Source organism: Adiantum capillus-veneris, chromosome 16, assembly GCF_014529385.1.
Source record: "Adiantum capillus-veneris isolate H3 chromosome 16, ASM1452938v2, whole genome shotgun sequence".
NCBI classification, from domain to species: domain Eukaryota; kingdom Viridiplantae; phylum Streptophyta; class Polypodiopsida; order Polypodiales; family Pteridaceae; genus Adiantum; species Adiantum capillus-veneris.
In genome coordinates this window covers 59,184,522-59,201,432 of record NC_140946.1, presented here as the reverse complement: position 1 = coordinate 59,201,432, position 16,911 = coordinate 59,184,522, and the positions used below count along the sequence as shown (strand labels likewise).

The 16,911-nt window shown below is 44.6% G+C and overlaps 1 protein-coding gene across 1 annotated transcript in view; it reads left to right on the top strand.

Moving 5' to 3' along the window:
• Positions 1 to 438: 438 nt before the first annotated feature.
• Positions 439 to 16,911, top strand: part of LOC147439120 (uncharacterized) — a 101,267-nt gene continuing 84,794 nt past the window's right edge. Inside the window, exon 1 of the mRNA XM_086485022.1 lies at positions 439 to 594. Within this exon, the coding sequence (XP_086341148.1) occupies positions 516 to 594 (79 nt within the window). The 5' untranslated portion in view covers positions 439 to 515. The remainder of the gene's footprint in view (positions 595 to 16,911) is intronic.

Sequence of the window (16,911 nt, the reverse complement as noted above, 5' to 3'; positions counted from 1 at the left end):
CTCGCCTTTGCCATCATCATGCTGCGTTTAGCTTCCAAGGGATTGGGATAGGGTTTAACGCCCTCCAGGGCCGCCCATCATTATGCCAGGACTTCGGAGAGCAACAACTGAGAGAGAGAGAGAGAGAGAGAGAGAGAGAGAGAGAGAGAGAGAGAGAGAAGAGAGAGGAACACATCCTCATGCCAGACACGCAGAGAGATCGTCCATGCTGCAATATCTGGCATATTGACTCATGTTGAAGCTTCAGGAATCATACACTACTCCAAGAAAAGGCATCTCAAACACCGCTCAATTTCCTTTTCTTTTCCTTCCCAAACTAATTTGAATTTTTATCAGCTGGTACCCCCTACAAGCTCCATAAGAATTTTTTCAGAATTTTAAGTTCAGGAATTCAAAGCTACTCCATAATTTTATTTTATTTTAATGAATTTAAAGTACTCCACAATAATTTTAAGATAAGGAATTTAAAGTTACTCCACAAGAGGACGTAGAACGGTAGAAGTTTGACAGGCGAAATGGGAGCCTTGAAGGAGGTCGCGAAGCGCATCCCTAGCATTAAGTTTCCAGTTCGTCGACCCCCCGCTCCACCACCAGGTACTTTGTGTGCATACGTTCTTTGGGGGGAGAGAGAGAGAGAGAGAGAGAGAGAGAGAGAGAGAGAGAGAGTGTGCTGATTTTGGTCACACTAGCCAGGCAACGTCACTCAAAAAGGGCACACCGTCTAGCGAACACCCTTTACCTCCTTCTTCGTGCTCTCTCTCTGTGTGTGTGAGAGAGAGAGAGAGAGAGAGAGAGAGAGAGAGAGAGAGAGAGAGAGAGAGAGAGAGAGAGAGAGAGAGATCTATTAACGTCCTTTGGAGGCTGAACTGGTGCAAAGGCACAATCAAAATGAAAAATAAAGTAGCATAAAAGAATCCGAGAGAAGAATACAAGATAGGGGGTAAATCCACATCTAAATATTCATGAATGATCAACTCTTTCTACTTCTTTCGGTGTTTGGAAATCTTTAACGATGTTTTTTTTTTTTGGTGAGAGAGAGAGAGAGAGAGAGAGAGAGAGAGAGAGAGAGAGAGAGAGAGAGAGAGAGAGAGAGAGAGAGATCTATTAACGTCCTTTGGAGGTTGAACTCGACCTGTAGGACAAAATCCTTTGACAAACATTCCATTGTGGGGGAAAAAACAAGAATAAAAGGCTCATAACTCAAAGCCTTTTACATAATGAGGCTTTCTTTTACATATCGAGGATATCCCATCTTACAAAAAAAGATACATAACAATCAAGTTTCTTAAAGAGGGATTTACTAGGTTTGAGTATTTTGGTGAGAAAGTCTATTATCACAGCTTCTCCTTCTTAGTAAATTGCCCACTTCCCGTTCTTTCGTGCCTCTTTGACTTAGACAACTTCAATGCTCCATTCTTTACTTGAAGGGGGGTGAGTTTGTCTACACTTTAAGTACCCGGCTTTTCCCAGCCCTTCGTAGGTGACCTACTTTTAACTAGAAATTTGAGGAAATGGCGTATTCTTCATCTCGATTTTGTTCTTCCTCTTGTCCAGGCTTTTCCCAGCCCTTCGTAGGTGACCTACTCTGATGTATTTCTGCACGTGTTTAACTTTCTTCCCTTCATAAATAAGCGACAAGACTTCTTTAGCAAAACTTTGTGATTTATCGGAGGTGTATCCATGTCTCCTTGTTCTTGAAAAGTACTTTCCATGCTGGTGGTCGTTTTTACGTGTCGTATTGCTTCCATTGCTTGTAGTTTAAACTACAAATCTACTAGCTATCGGTCCTTTAAAGAGGCTCTTGGTTGATGGAAACGACTTCACTTTGTAGTTTCTTCATCTCATGCAACAAATGGACCTCCCATGGTGATTGCTTTGATAGTGGCGGTGAGATTGAGGTGTGTTGTGCCAGGGCAGCAACAAAGGTTTTACGTATCGACATTGGATGAAGCTCTACTTGTCTAGGGGTGTTGAGAAGTAGGCATTCTTCCTATAGAGCCCTCCCTCTCAAGGGTCCCCTTTGCCCTTGGGAAGGCAAGTATATTGTTGTGCGTATTGGCTCCTGCTGCTGCCTTTGGCGTGCCACACTTTCCGCAGCAACCCATCGCATATCTTGCCGTGCGTTGTCGCTTACTATTAATGTGACGTGGCTGATTTGTCGCTCAATTAGCCGCAAACTGTCGCTGCTAAGGTCGTCAGTTACAACTTTAAGGTGAGGTGGCTTTTGGTTCAAACAACGGCTGTCCCGTCCATGGAGGTTACGCAGGGGCCTAATTAACTTCTTGCACACAATTTCAGAAGCCAGCGCACTGTCCTACTCCTACAAGCGACAGGAAATTCCTTGTGCCCGTTTGCTACTGCCAGTTGCACTGCCACTTGGTTACTACTGTTTGCAACCCTTGGCAAGTTCCAAAGTTTGGCAGTTTTTAACCTTGCAACAAAGCGACTTCTACAATAGCCGAATTCCTCTATACCAAAAAGATTTCTCACCTTTGTAGTTTGTACAAGCTTTCCTTCAAGGTTTTTTCTTTTGGGTCTTACTCTAGGTTTCCGGACATTACTCTTGGCAATGGTTTTGACTTGCAAGCCTCAAGCATTCATTTCCCATTTTCTGAGGAACCATACAGACATATGGCACATAGCACCATTTACTAATAGGCAAGAGTTAAATAACTTAGCCAACCAATCATCAAACTTTGACATTCCATGTGAATAAAAACTCTCACAACAGAGAGATAGAAACCACAAGCAAGCAAATCATGTAATATCCTTCAAAACATTAACATCATCCACCCAAGTGCATGATGGCAAAACACATATCTGGTCGTTACTTGAAAACTCTGATAACCACTGATGTTGATAGGCGTATCCTCATAGCAACCACTTCAAGCTGAAAATGAAGAGCCATCGAATAGTGACGCATGATCTCCATTGTCTAGCCATGAAAGAAGAGCACAAAAATTCTTTTCAAAAAACTCCCAACAATGCCTTATTTCTTTTATGTGTGATGCTTGTGCTTGAGCCTTGTGGATTTGCGGCATTTGGGGTAAGTGCGTTTTGCATGACTGCTTGTGGTTGAGGTGTGCGTGTATGTATGTTTGTGTGTTCTGTTTGTTTACTGCATGTCCTTTTTTGTTTTTTCTTTTGTTTGATGGGTGTTTTAGGTTTGGAATTGTTTTGATGGGTGGGGGTTGGTGGGTGTGTTGGGTGGTTCCCGCCTTGCCTTCAGATTTGCACCATATACCGCTTTTGCTTGCAGTTTGAAGAATGCCATAGCCCTGTTGATCATTGCTAGGGATGGCTAGAGGCTCTCTCTCTCCTGTATTTTTGGTGTAGAGTCTTCTTGCAGTGGTCGTGTCTCTTCTGTTGGGAGGTCTGTGTACAGAGGTTGGTGGTTACAGATCGCCCAAATCAGTGTCTCAGGTGCCACCAATTTGGGCACATGGTGAGAGACTCCCTCTGCCCTTTCCACTCTCCTTGTCGCCCTGACCGCAACTTCCCCCACCTTTTGGCGTAGTGGAGGGTTGGCAGAAAGCCCTTTGTCGCCATACCTTTTGGTGGGCACCGCCTCCTGTAGCACCACATCCACCACCTCGACAGCCTGTCTCCCTGATAGCATGTCTCCCTGATAGCCTACTGTGGATTTGTGGGTTGTTGGCGGGGATTTCAACAATTTAGGGACCATTGAGGACTGGCGAGCCAATCAACTCCCATCTTTACCATATGTAGCACTGTGAGAGAGATACTTGGGACAAATTTCTTTATGCAGTTTTTGGTACAGATGCCTGGCATACTTCATCTGTGACTCGCCTCCAGAGTCATTGACGTTTTCGTGGGGTTTTAGAAGGCAGTTCAATTGTCTTCTTGAGCGACTAGATAAATTTTATGTGGGCGCCTGGGCAACATCTCATGGTGGGACAGTTACACTTTGGTGTGGTACAGTGCTCTCTGATCATGCCCAAGTCTCATTTCATTTGAGATTTGAAGACTTCCTCTATGCCTAGACGCGCATCACGCTTACCTGACATCGTGTTAGAGGATGCTTCATTGTCTCAGTTGATCCAGGATGTTTGGACTGTCACGATTGTGACTGTTGCAATATTACATCTACTCCTAGTTGCAGATACGCGAAGTGCCATGCCAAGGAGGACCCCTACGCTTGGATGGTCACGACCCTTCGCTCAAGAGACGTGCCTCTTTGTCAAAAGCCACACTCCTTTGACGAGCGATTGGTCACACCCCTTCGCTCTACGGGTGCGACTCTTCGCCCAATGGTTGCAGCTCTTCGCCGAAAGGATGTGTCTTTACGTCTAAAGTCATGTCTCTTCACCGAGAGACGTGTCTTTTCATTTGTGTCTCTTCGTCTCCTATATAAGGAGCCTATTGTACTTAGTTTTCAACAAGTCATTCAATCAATCAACACAGAGTCTTCTAAGTCTTTCTTTGAGTTCAGCTCAGTTTCTTAAGTCTTAATCATGAGTTTAAGTACTTAATAAAGGATTAGTACCTAGAATCCTTATTGTGGTATTAGAGCAAATTTTTTCCCGGGACCTGAAGATTGTGAGCTCTCACCCTCGCCGCTACCCTCTCCCCCCCTTCCCGCAGTTGTATGGAAGCAGAAGAAAGGTGGGCTTTCCTGATGGATACTAGCCGGCGTACTTAACCTTACCCGCTCCCGAAGCAAACATTGCCTTGCAGAAATATGACGTGCATCTCTTACCCGAAGCTTGGGCTCACGTGCTTGCTGATTCTCTACAGGCGTGGCCCGGTAGCAGGTCCTCGTTCCGCGCATGCCTCTTCATGTGTTGCCTTCCTTGGTGAAGGGGGCCGGGGCGCACACCCCTCGGTGAAGGGACACACCCTCTTACCTCTTGGCACCTCTACCCGCTGGTGGCTGCCCAAAGTCTCGCCCCCTGCAGAAGATCGCACCCTCTCGTGCTTCTTTGCATGTCTCTTCCCTACGCACACCCTTCAGCCAGGCGTCTCCTCACCAATCGCTAAATTTGACCTTTGTGCTGGCAACTATTCGTTGAGTGTTTTTTTTAACGCTGCTTTGCTGGACCCTTTTGCGCATCAAGACAGCAGCGCAACTTATTCAAGGCATTAAAAAAATACCTAACAATTTAAGCCCCAGATTGGCCGGCCAAGTTTTTTTTGGCTTGCCCCAAATTTATACACATTTTTACTCCAATCAGCAGCGTTCTTTTAAGGGAAAAAAAAAACAAGGGGTCAATCAGCAAGTGATGCTAGCAATTCACAGATGGTGCGCTACCTCTCATATGCACCCTGGCTGCAGTAATTGCGGGCCGGCCTCACACTCCTCATGGATGCAAAAAAGCCTTTGATGTGCCCGTTCTGTTTCTTTCATACATAGACGAGATACCCGTGGAGATTCTCCCATGAAATCCTCTTCTGCCTCTGTCGGCTCCGGAACCACTTCCATTGCCTGAACCAGTTTCAGTTCCTGTTCTTGTTCCTGAGCCTCGGCAAGAGCCGGAACCTGCTCCAAAAGGAGTTCCTACTCTTAAAGTATCAGTTCTTAAGCTTATTCGGCAAAAAAATTACTTTCGCTGAATAGTCGACATGATCGAATCACAAGATGGCGACGACAATATTTTACCCGAGGATCCAATAGCAGTTTTCAAAAAGCAGATGGCAGCAATTTCATCAAGCCTTGCATTGATTCACACTCGCTTGGATCAGATGCAAATGTAAACCCCTTCTCGGAGTCAACCAACAACTTCTCGAACAATTCTTCCGATGCTTCAGTGGTCGACCAGAAAGAACCACTCAAACATAAGTCTTTGGAACCGAAATTTTCTCACCCAAAGCATTGTTTCTCAGAGACAATTAGACACAAAGTACCTTCACGCGAGCAGCAAAAGTCTCATCATGAATATTCTTGGAAATGCTACAGTTCTATGCAATCAACTTCTTATTCGAATCATCAGCAACAAAAGCAGCAATATGAAGCTTCCAAAGGATCATCAACAATATCCAGATGGGCTTACTTAGTGGCACATATATCCGACCCTAGTCGAGTACTTGGTCGTGAATGCTACGATGCTGGACAAATCCCCCCCGCAAGCCATGCCCTACATGTAAGTCTTTCTTGTCTGATGGTGGTAAAGTTGAAGATTTGTTGATCCTTTCCTTGTGCAAGAGGATCCTTCAGAGGTCTAAGAGGCAACAACTCCCTCAACCTCCCCCTTCTCAATTGGAAGCCTTAATACCCGTTGAAACAGCTGAAGATTCAGAAGATTCCAGGTCTTGTGGCCGTGATCCAGGCAGGAAAATTCGCCTCGTCACCACCCTTGCAAAATACAGTCTTTGTTTCTGAACAGATACCAAATGCAGTGGTGAATGATAATTCTTCAAACTCGAAGATATCAGTCCTTACCTTCAGCGGTGCAAAGGATAAAGCAGATACAGACTCTTGCAGCACGACTTTAGTCGCTGCAATTGAATCTTTGGACACAACTTGTTCCAAAGATAAACCTCTACAGATGGATATACCTCCAAACACTACTCTGTCTCAGTCTATGACATTCCTTCAGGAGGATTTTAGTGTTCCAGACAAACCAATGGAACACCTTACAAATTCCCAACTAGTGGTCATGACTAAACAGAAAACTCAAGACAATTTACCACTAATTTCACTCGAAGGAGATACAGATTCAATCTTTTATTGGACAAAGCTCGAAGTTACAAATGACTTCAACAAAGGCACTAATCAAGTTGCAGATATGATTAGTTTTCAGTTTGGCAAAATAGTCATGGTCAATAACAGTGCCATGACATGGGACTTAACAGAAAGAGCTTTGGATGCAGAAGCACAACAACAATACATTTCCTTCTTCCCGGAGTTTCTTCAACTACCCTGGGTTTTATTTAAAGAGGGAGGGAATGTCACGATTGTGACTATGTTGCAATATTACATCTACTCCTAGTTGCAGATACGCGAAGTGCCATGCCAAGGAGGACCCCTACGCTTGGATGGTCACGACCCTTCGCTCAAGAGACGTGCCTCTTCGTCAAAAGCCACACTCCTTCGACGACTGGTCACACCCCTTCGCTCTACGGGTGCGACTCTTCGCCCAATGGTTGCAGCTCTTCGCCGAAAGGATGTGTCTTTACGTCTAAAGTCATGTCTCTTCACCAGGAGACGTGTCTTTTCCATTTGTGTCTCTTCGTCTCCTATATAAGGAGCCTATTGTACTTAGTTTTCAACAAGTCATTCAATCAATCAACACAGAGTCTTCTAATTCTTTCTTTGAGTTCAGTTCAGTTTCTTAAGTCTTAATCATGAGTTTAAGTACTTAATAAAGGATTAGTACCTAGAATCCTTACATGGACACACACTGGTTTTGTAGCTCCCGCGTCCCTTGTGGTTACATGTATCATTGTGTCTTCCGAGACTTGCAAATAGACAACTACAGAGTGGCGATGAGGCGTGTTCCGCAAGGAGCGAGTCACAAGACCGTTTGAGCTGAGTTTCCAGGAGATGAGTTCCTGGGAGAGCGAGAGGTTGACACTAGAGAGACACTTAGTCACATTCAGACTAAGAAACCCGAATTCACCTATCATGCTTCGGTCTCGACATGGATATCCAAAGCGGATAGGATGAATAAGGATTTCTTTGCACACTTCCGAGGCGTCCCAAAGGACTTTCATTAGAGCCTTACGTGATTCTGCAAACAGGTTACATACGGATCTTGATGAGGTCCTTGATATAGCTTCATATTATTTTGAGCATTTGTTTACTGCTGATGATATTTTGCGCGAGAGAGAAGAAGTTTGGCCTCATGTGTAGCTAGTGGTTACAGAGCTTATGTGCCATAAGTTACTAGCCCCCTTCTCTATGTAGGAGATGCATGACGCAGTGCTTGGCCTTGATGGTGTCTCTTTTCTTGGAGAGGATGGGTTGACTAGACAGTTCTTTCTGCAGTTCTGTGATTCTCTCAGCCCTGCTATGCTTTTCGGTTTACAACACATATTTGACACAGGAGAGAAGACTGCCTCTATGCTTTCGGGACTGATTTCTCTTATAGTGAAAGGCGCAGATACATCGTCCCTCCGATAGTGATGACCGATCATTCTCATGTCTGCCATGTATATGATCTTTGCTCGCATGATCAATATGCGCTTGAAACCCTTTATGCCCGATCTCATCCATGCTTCACAGATAGGTTTTATGCAAGACCGCTGTATTTTGGAGTAGGTAATGTTGCCACTGAGTAAGAGCATGGATCACTGCCAAAAGCTCTTTCTCATAGATCTGAGCTGTCAATTCTGGCCTCGAAAACAATCGGCTTTTATAGGCAATCACATGGCCGCATCACAATATACTTCAAATGACTTTTGCAAATCCGACAAAGTCAATACTGGTCTAGTAGTCAATTTCTCTTTCAATGTCTGAAAGGCAGTCAGTCACCTCTGTGGATCCCCACAAGAAAGAGACTCCTTACATTAAAATGTGCAAAGAAAAGCTACCTCTGCAAACTTTCAAATGAACCGCCGGTAGTAAGAACATAAGTCCAAGAAGCTTCTAACTTCATGAACATTCTTCAAATCGGGCCAATCACGTATAGTCTCAATCTTGGCCGGGTCCATGTGTACTCCTGTTGCTGAGACGATGTGTCCCAAAAAGTGTATCTCCGGCAAGAAAAATTCACTCTTTTTGGCATTGATAACTAACTTTTTATCTCGCAATGCCTGAAAGACTTGAAGCAGATGGTGTCTATGTTCTGCTTCATCCTTGGAGAAGACTATAATGTCATCAAATAAAGTGCCGACAAACGATGTGTACTCTCTGAAAACCTATCCATCATTCGGTTGAAAGTCGCTGGAGCATTGGTGAGGCCAAAAGGCATCACCAAAAATTTATATAAACCAAAGCTCGTCCCGAAGACTGTCTTGTGGACATCTCCCGCTGCGATTCGGATATGATATTATACGCTGTTTAAATCAATCTTGCTGAAACAAGAGGATTCTTGTAGGCAGTCTCTGCAATCAATGCACATTCGCCAAGATCCGTTTTTCTTTAAAACCAACAACACTGGAGAGGAGTAGGGTGAAGTACTCGGCTGGATAAGACTCTTTTGCAGAAGGTCTTTTACTTGGTTCATAATCTCTTCATTCTAGGCTCGGCTAACACGGTAAGGTGGCCGGTTCGGTGGTGTGCTTCTAGGTATCAGATCAATAGTGTGATCCTCAGGCCCTCAGAGAAGCAATTGACATGAGTGTGGACAAAATCTTGGCATTCTTTATCAATTTTAGACATGTTCATTATGTGTTCATCATTTAACTCTTTCAAGTAGATCGAGTAAACAAAGAGACTGGATTTCATTAATTTGGAAACGGTCGAAGCCGATGTAATAGGGATAGACTCGCCCTTCAATTTTACATCAAGTTCAATTTTTTGGCCCTTTTCATTTCTCAAAGTTGCTTTCTTTGCTCGATAATCGACCACGGCGGTGTTCATATGATACCAAGGGACTCCTAGGAGGACGTCACGACCTTCCAAGGGCATTATGTAAAAGTCCTCGTACCCCAATTACCCCTGACAATGCAACCAACGTTTGCCAATGACAGGTGTAATGGCTATTTGTAACAAACTTGGACACCCTAAGTCAAGAGTCTACCGCTACACAACATAGATTCACTTCAAAACAGTTCACAAAGACAACACGATGTGCCGTATTTTGGTGCCCGGAGGTATTGGCCCCAAAGACTGGCGCCCTTTTCGGTATTTCTTTTTATATTAATCTGTGTTCAATGTACAAAGAGAGCCCAAGGGTGCTCACTCTCAGACTCTGCGTCCAGATGCTCTGAGTAATGAGCCCCAAAGGCCACTTATAAAGATTACATGGGGTTGCTAGAAGCAGAGCCCCCAAAAGCTTCAAACTCAAAAGCAAAGTTCCCAAAAGCTATAACAGACTTGGACACTCCAAGTCAAGAATCTACCGCGACAGCACCAAATAACCACTTCAAAATAGTTCACAATTCACAATTTATTCGACACTGGCTGGCGGAGTTCTGTGCCTAGAGATATTGGCCCCAAAGACTGACGGCCCTTTCGGTATTTCTTTTTGTATTAATCTGTGTTCAAAGTACAAGAGTGCGGGCAGGCGCTCACACTCAGACTCTGCGTCCAGATGCTCTGAGTTGTGAGTGGCCTACCCACTTATTTATAGATTACAAGGGGTTCTAAAAGCAAAGCCCAAAAACTGAAAATCAAAATCCCCAAAAAGCTTCTAAGTTTAAAAGCTTTCAAAATAAAGCAAAGGTTCTCTCTCTCTTTCTCTTGCTTAATGTAGAAATAAAGCAATAAAAAAAGCTCTCTCTCTCTCTCTCTCTCTCTCTCTCTCTCTCTCTCTCTCTCTCTGTGGCGTAGCCAAAAGCAAAAACAGCTTGCCGTAAAACTCGCCGCAAATCACGGGGGTCCATACAGCTTGCCACGTGTCCTGCTTTTTTGCAATTCCCGGGACTGGTAGCCACGTTAGCATTTCAGTCCACCACAAGGGGTGTGTGTGTGTGTGCATTGGGAAGCCACATCATCAGCTTGTGACATACCCCCTCCTTGAAAGCATTGTCATCGCCCTCGATTACGGCTGCAAAACAGATAGAAGCGATAAACTGTCTTAGCAGACACTGACTGTTAGTACTTACGCACTAGGAACACACATGTAGCACATGTGCCAATCGATAGTCACATCACACGACATCACAGGACATCACTTGACATCACAGGACATCACAGTCCATACAGCCTGCCACGTGTCCTGCTTTTTTGCAATTCCCAGGACTGGCAGCCACGTTAGCATTTCAGTCCACCACAGGGGGGTGTGTGTGTGTGCACTGGGAAGCCACGTCATCAGTTTGTGACATACCCCCTCCTTGAAAGCATTGTAATCGCCCTCGATTACGCCTGCAAAACAGACAGAAGCCATAAACTGTCTTAGCAAACACTGACTGTTAGTACTTACGCACTAGGAACACACATGTAGCACATGTGTCAATCGATAGTCACATCACACGACATCACTTGACATCACAGGACATCACATGACATTCAACATTCATTCGGATCTTAGACCATGATTTATCGGCAATGTAGCTAGCAATCTCATCTAGATCCACTCAGGACCTCATCGATGCCCGATTGACTAACCCCTATTGCAACCATGTCTATTCGAGATCATTTAGACCAAAATGCTGCAGTCATTTCGTCTATCAGTTCGTGCACTTGAAAACAAGTCAAGAACAAGTCGGTTTCATATTCCGGAATTTCATTCCATAAAGTCATACAACAAAATACTGTCAGCTCTCAGTATCCCTGAAGCTCAAAGAGACATCAGTGACTCTAGTATTCTAAAAATCAAGGCATCTGTTGACAAAGGAGCGGAGTAACTCCCCTCTTGTGCATCCCACTGCACTAGATCTGCGGCCAAGCTGAATTCTGGGTTCCATTTGGAATAAACTATGCTAAACCAAAAGCTTCAAGGTAAAGTTTCACAATCTGAGGAGTATCTGCTAGGTCCTCCTTCTCCATCCACTTCGCATCCAATGCAGGATAGTCTTTGAATTTAACCAAGAACGGCCTTATTCTTTGTGTCCTTATGTGCCAAAATCTGTTCAGGAACAATGATCTTCTCGTTTTCCTCCACTTCGGGTTACTCATCGGGCTCCCCATCTTCAAGCACATCACCTTTGAAAGGTTTCAAGAGACTCACATGAAATGCATTGTGAATCCTCCAAGTGTCAGGCAGTTTCAGTTGGAAGGAGACATCATTGATCTTTTCAGAGATCTGGAAAAGTCCATAGTATCTCATACTAAGATTTGGAAAAAGCTTCTCCTTTCCCTTCTTCTTTCTCAGGCATGTCTTCTCAAAATGTAAAAGCACCCAATCATCCTCCTTCAATTTCAAATCGCGACGCTGGCGATGTGCTGCCTTTTTCTGTCTTTCTTGAGATTTTTGCAAAGCCTCGCGGACCTTGGCAAAAGTCGTGTCTAAGTCGCGCGTATACTCATCAGCTTCAAAAATCTTATCTTTTGTGCTTAGGAAGTGTCACGTGACACATCCAACCCTATGTGTCCATGGACAAGCTACAGCATGATCAGGGTTCAGTCAGTCCAGTCAGTCTAGATTAGAAGTGATCTGGCACTTTTTGTGAGTCTATTCGTAGACCGTACATGCCCAGTCACTTAGTATAGATGCATATCCTCTGGTTGCACACAGCATGATCATCAGTATTTACATCAAAATCCATTAGAATGAGTTAGGGGATTTTTCAAGTGCATTTAGCCTATTTTCCCTATTTTTGACATTTTTCACTTATTAATTTAAGTGACTTTCCAACAAAAGTAGGTAGGGCAATTTGGGTAAGAAAATATATAAGCAAACTAGAGCTAGCACTATTTGGCAGAAGAGGCAACAGGAGCCAAGCTCAGTAGGCAACTTCTCACAAGAACCTTGGTGGACTTTCCCCTCCAAGCAGCAGATTCCCTCACCTGGCGTTTTTGCACAGCACCCCCAGCCTGGCGTTTTTGCATCAGACCTGCATCGCCAACAATACCCAACACCTAGCGTTTTTGCAAGGACCACAACTGCTAGCGTTTTTGATCATCAGATCCCCTGGCGTTTTTGGGTTTCAACAGCAGATAAAGACCAGCAATTTTCACCTAAAGTGTAGCAGAGTCAGCCCAGTAAAGACCTCAGTTTTTCAGCCGTGAAGAACCTCAGTTTTCAGCCCTACACCTGCAGATTTTCAGCGTCAAAGATCTACCAAAAACAGCCCCCAAATCAGCGTTTTTGGCTCAGTCGCAGATTTCAGCCCATAGCGTTTTTGGACAGCAGATCGAAGATTGCAGATTTCAGCCCTAGTGTCGGCCTCGTCATCCCCGTCGTCGTTGACCACCTAGCCTAGACTTGCATCAGTCACATGCATTCAGTTTGTACCAATTTGTGCAATCATAAGTAGACCACTCTCGCCGACGAGAGTGGGGCCTTCGGAGGAGGGTTTTACAACGTCTCTAGTGTCGTATCTCTCTCATCTCTCTATCTCTCAGTCTCATTCACTTGCACGCACAGTGTCCATTCACTTTGTTTGTGATCATAGCATTCTCTCATTAAGAACGGAAGGCTCTCCCTTCCATAAGAACAAAAGGAACCTTGAGCACAATTCGGAGCACTCATCTTGAGCAAAGCGCAAACATTCATTCGGCTGCACCTAACATTGGTATCAGAGCTTTGCCAGTGTTCTATATCACTCAAGGAAAGAACCACAAGAACCACATATTTTTTTTTTGCTTGTTGCGGTTGCACGAACCCAAGTTCGCTTGGGCGAGTCGATTCCTAATCGTGTTTTTGAAGAGTGACAGGAATCCCAGGAAAGAATGGCTTGTCCAGCCTCCCCTTGTGCCTCGTTTCACTCATTGAGAGCGGACCGTGCACTAAGCGGCCGGCCAATCGACGTGAGGTGGGAAAAAGAAACCTTGGTGTGAGCGCAAGGCTGCCAAGGGTGCGCCCGCGGAAAAGAGCAGAACTCGGGTGAAGAGAAGATCCTTCTCTAACACAGATTGCAAGCGAAAGAAAACCCTCAAGAACCTCAAGACCCTCAAGAACCCACGACCCGCAAGAACCCAAGTTCCTCATGAACTTAAGAACCCAAGACCACAAGAACGCACAAGAACCCACGACTTCAGAATGGTCATCACTCGAAGCGGAATGGATACGTCGCTTGGAGGTGATGAGCTTGAGAGAGGCGAAGAATTTTCCCCACCAGGAGGTTTTTTCGACCCTCTCCCTTTCCCATCTACGTCAAGGATTGCGCTAACTCGTATGGAGGAGTTGGACCAAGTAAGAGAAGCAGAAAGAAAGGCCTACGAAGAAGAAATGGCAGCCATAGATCGTGACTATGAAGAAGAAATGGCAGCCATAGAGCGTCAGTACGACTTGGAAGAAAAAGAAAGTCAAGCAAGATTTGATCGCGAGAACAAAGCAAGAATGCAAGAGATGTTGCGACTCTTTTCTCAAGTTCAGGCACAGATGCAAGAGATTCGGGAAAAGGAGACTCTCTCAGTCTCTTCTTCTCCATAGCATGACACACAGAATTTGCATGATTGTGAGAAGCATGGTGATTTGAATAACAATGATTTGCATGATGATGATTTGATTGACAATGATAAGCATGATGATTTGGATGACAATGACAAGCATGATCAAGATGTGATTTCTCACAAGCATGATGATTTGCATGAAGAAGATGACGTGATTGTTCACAAGGATGATGTGTTAGTTGATACTTTCTCTAGAAGCTAACCTCATTGCAGATTCGATCAGTCATGTAAAACCGATCTTGGCTCTCGAGCCTAGGTCCAAAGCACCCCTTCAGGAAGAATCGGTCTTGGCTCTCGAGTTTAGGTCCAAAGAACCCTCACAGGAAGTATTGTGTGTTCGCATGATTGATATGCACGCATTGTTCGAGTGTTTCATTCGTGATTGTTTCCTGTACTTTAGTAAGCGTCTTTATGTGGTCCCTTTTACTAGGCATGACATATTGTACGTTGAGCACGTTGCACTCATGAATGAGCACGAATGTATGCGGATTGTTCATGAAAAGCTGAAACACACATGAAAGTATGAGCACCAAGCATGGGCATTTCCGTTGTGAATTGCCACAGTTGATTGCTCTAGATCAAAAGAGAACGATTCGATCTCATTGTTTGCATGTGTTTGATGAACGGTTTGTCACTCCGTCTATGTATTCATCTACATTGCATGCACAGTCTATTAGGACGACAAGATTTTTTCCACTCACTTTACATGGAATAGGTATGTTCATGGTTTTGTGTTGGAAGTGGTTTCAGAAATTTTCAGCCATGGAGATTCTTGAAGAAGAAAGAAGCATGACTCTAGACAAAGTTGAAGCATTAAAAGAGCCACATAAGACTTTATCCTTTCGGCGCGGCCCAAAGAAGCAAGCGTTGCAGACCTTTATGAAGTTCAAGTACCGCACGACCCGCACATCCGAGTGGGCCGGCGAAGAGTCCCTTCCAGGATTCCGGATGCTATTGGCGATCTCCCTCGATGCCATGCAGTTCGGTACCAGTACCTCACTTTGAAAAGGAGGGGATGTCACGTGACACATCCAACCCTATGTGTTCGTGGACAAGCTACAACATGATCAGGGTTCATCAGTCAGTCCAGTCAGTCTAGATTAGAAGTGATCTGGCACTTTTTGTGAGTCTATTCGTAGACCGTGTATGCCCAGTCACTTAGTACAGATGCATATCCTTTGGTTGCACACATCATGATCATCAGTATTTACATCAAAATCCATTAGAATGAGTTAGGGGATTTTTCCAGTGCATTTAGCCTATTTTCCCTATTTTTGACATTTTTCACTTATTAATTTAAGTGGCTTTCCAACAAAAGTAGGTAGGGCAATTTGGGTAAGAAAATATATAAGCAAACTAGAGCTACCACTATTTGGCAGAAGAGGCAACAGGAGCCAAGCTCAGCAGGCAACTTCTCACAAGAACCTTGGTGGACTTTCCCCTCCAAGCAGCAGATTCCCTCACCTGGCGTTTTTGCACAGCATCCCCAGCCTGGCGTTTTTGCATCAGACCTGCATCGCCAACAATACCCAGCACCTAGCGTTTTTGCAAGGACCACAATTGCTAGCGTTTTTGATCATCAGATCCCCTGGCGTTTTTGGGTTTCAGTAGCAGATAAAGACCGGCAATTTTCACCTAAAGTGTAGCAGAGTTAGCCCGGTAAAGACCTCAGTTTTTCAGCCATGAAGAACCTCAGTTTTCAGCCCTACACTTGCAGATTTTCAGCGTCAAAGATCTACCAAAAACAGCCCCCAAATCAGCGTTTTTGGCTCAGTCGCAGATTTCAGCCCATAGCGTTTTTGGACAGCAGATCGAAGATTGCAGATTTCAGCCCTAGTGTCGGCCTCGTCATCCCCGTCGTCGTCGACCACCTAGCCTAGACTTGCATCAATCACATGCATTCAGTTTGTACCAATATGTGCAATCATAAGTAGACCACTCTCGCCGACGAGAGTGGGGCCTTCGGAGGAGGGTTTTACAACGTCTCTGGTGTCGTATCTCTCTTCTCTCTCTATCTCTCATTCTCATTCACTTGCACGCACAGTGTCCATTCACTTTGTTTGTGATCATAGCATTCTCTCATTAAGAACGGAAGGCTCTCCCTTCCATAAGAACAAAAGGAACCTTGAGCACAGTTCGGAGCACTCATCTTGAGCAAAGCGCAAACATTCATTCCGCTGCACCTAACAGGAAGGGTGGAACCTTCGCAACACCTTCAACAATCGCAAATGGCGCCTTCCCCGTCGATGAGCGTATCGTGTTGTTGTAGGCAAATTCCACCAAAGATAGATACTTTTCCCATTGAGTCTTCTGATCCGAGATATAAGACTTTAATAAATCTAGAATCACTGAATTTGCAATCTTAGATTGCCCGTTAGTCTGCGGGAGGAAAGATGACGAGAACTGCAACCGTGTCAATGTTCTCCGAAATTGCCTTCCAAAACAAACTCGTAAATCTGGGGTCCTTGTCGAAGACAATCGTCTTAGGCATGCCATGTAATCTGAAAATCTGGGCCACAAACAGTCTCGTTAAGTGATCCAGCTTGACTGTTTTCTTCACTGGAATGAAATGAGCCCGCTTGCTAAATGTGTCAATAACAATCCAGATACCATCATGACTACTCTATGTTCTCGGGAGATAAAAAATGAAATCCATTGTAATACTTTCCCAGGGGCAAGTGGGTATGGGCAAAGGCTATAATAATCCTTGTACTTTATGCCTATCAAACTTGACCGTCTGGCATACCAAGCAACTGCGCACAAACTTGTCCACATCCTTCTTGAGTCTC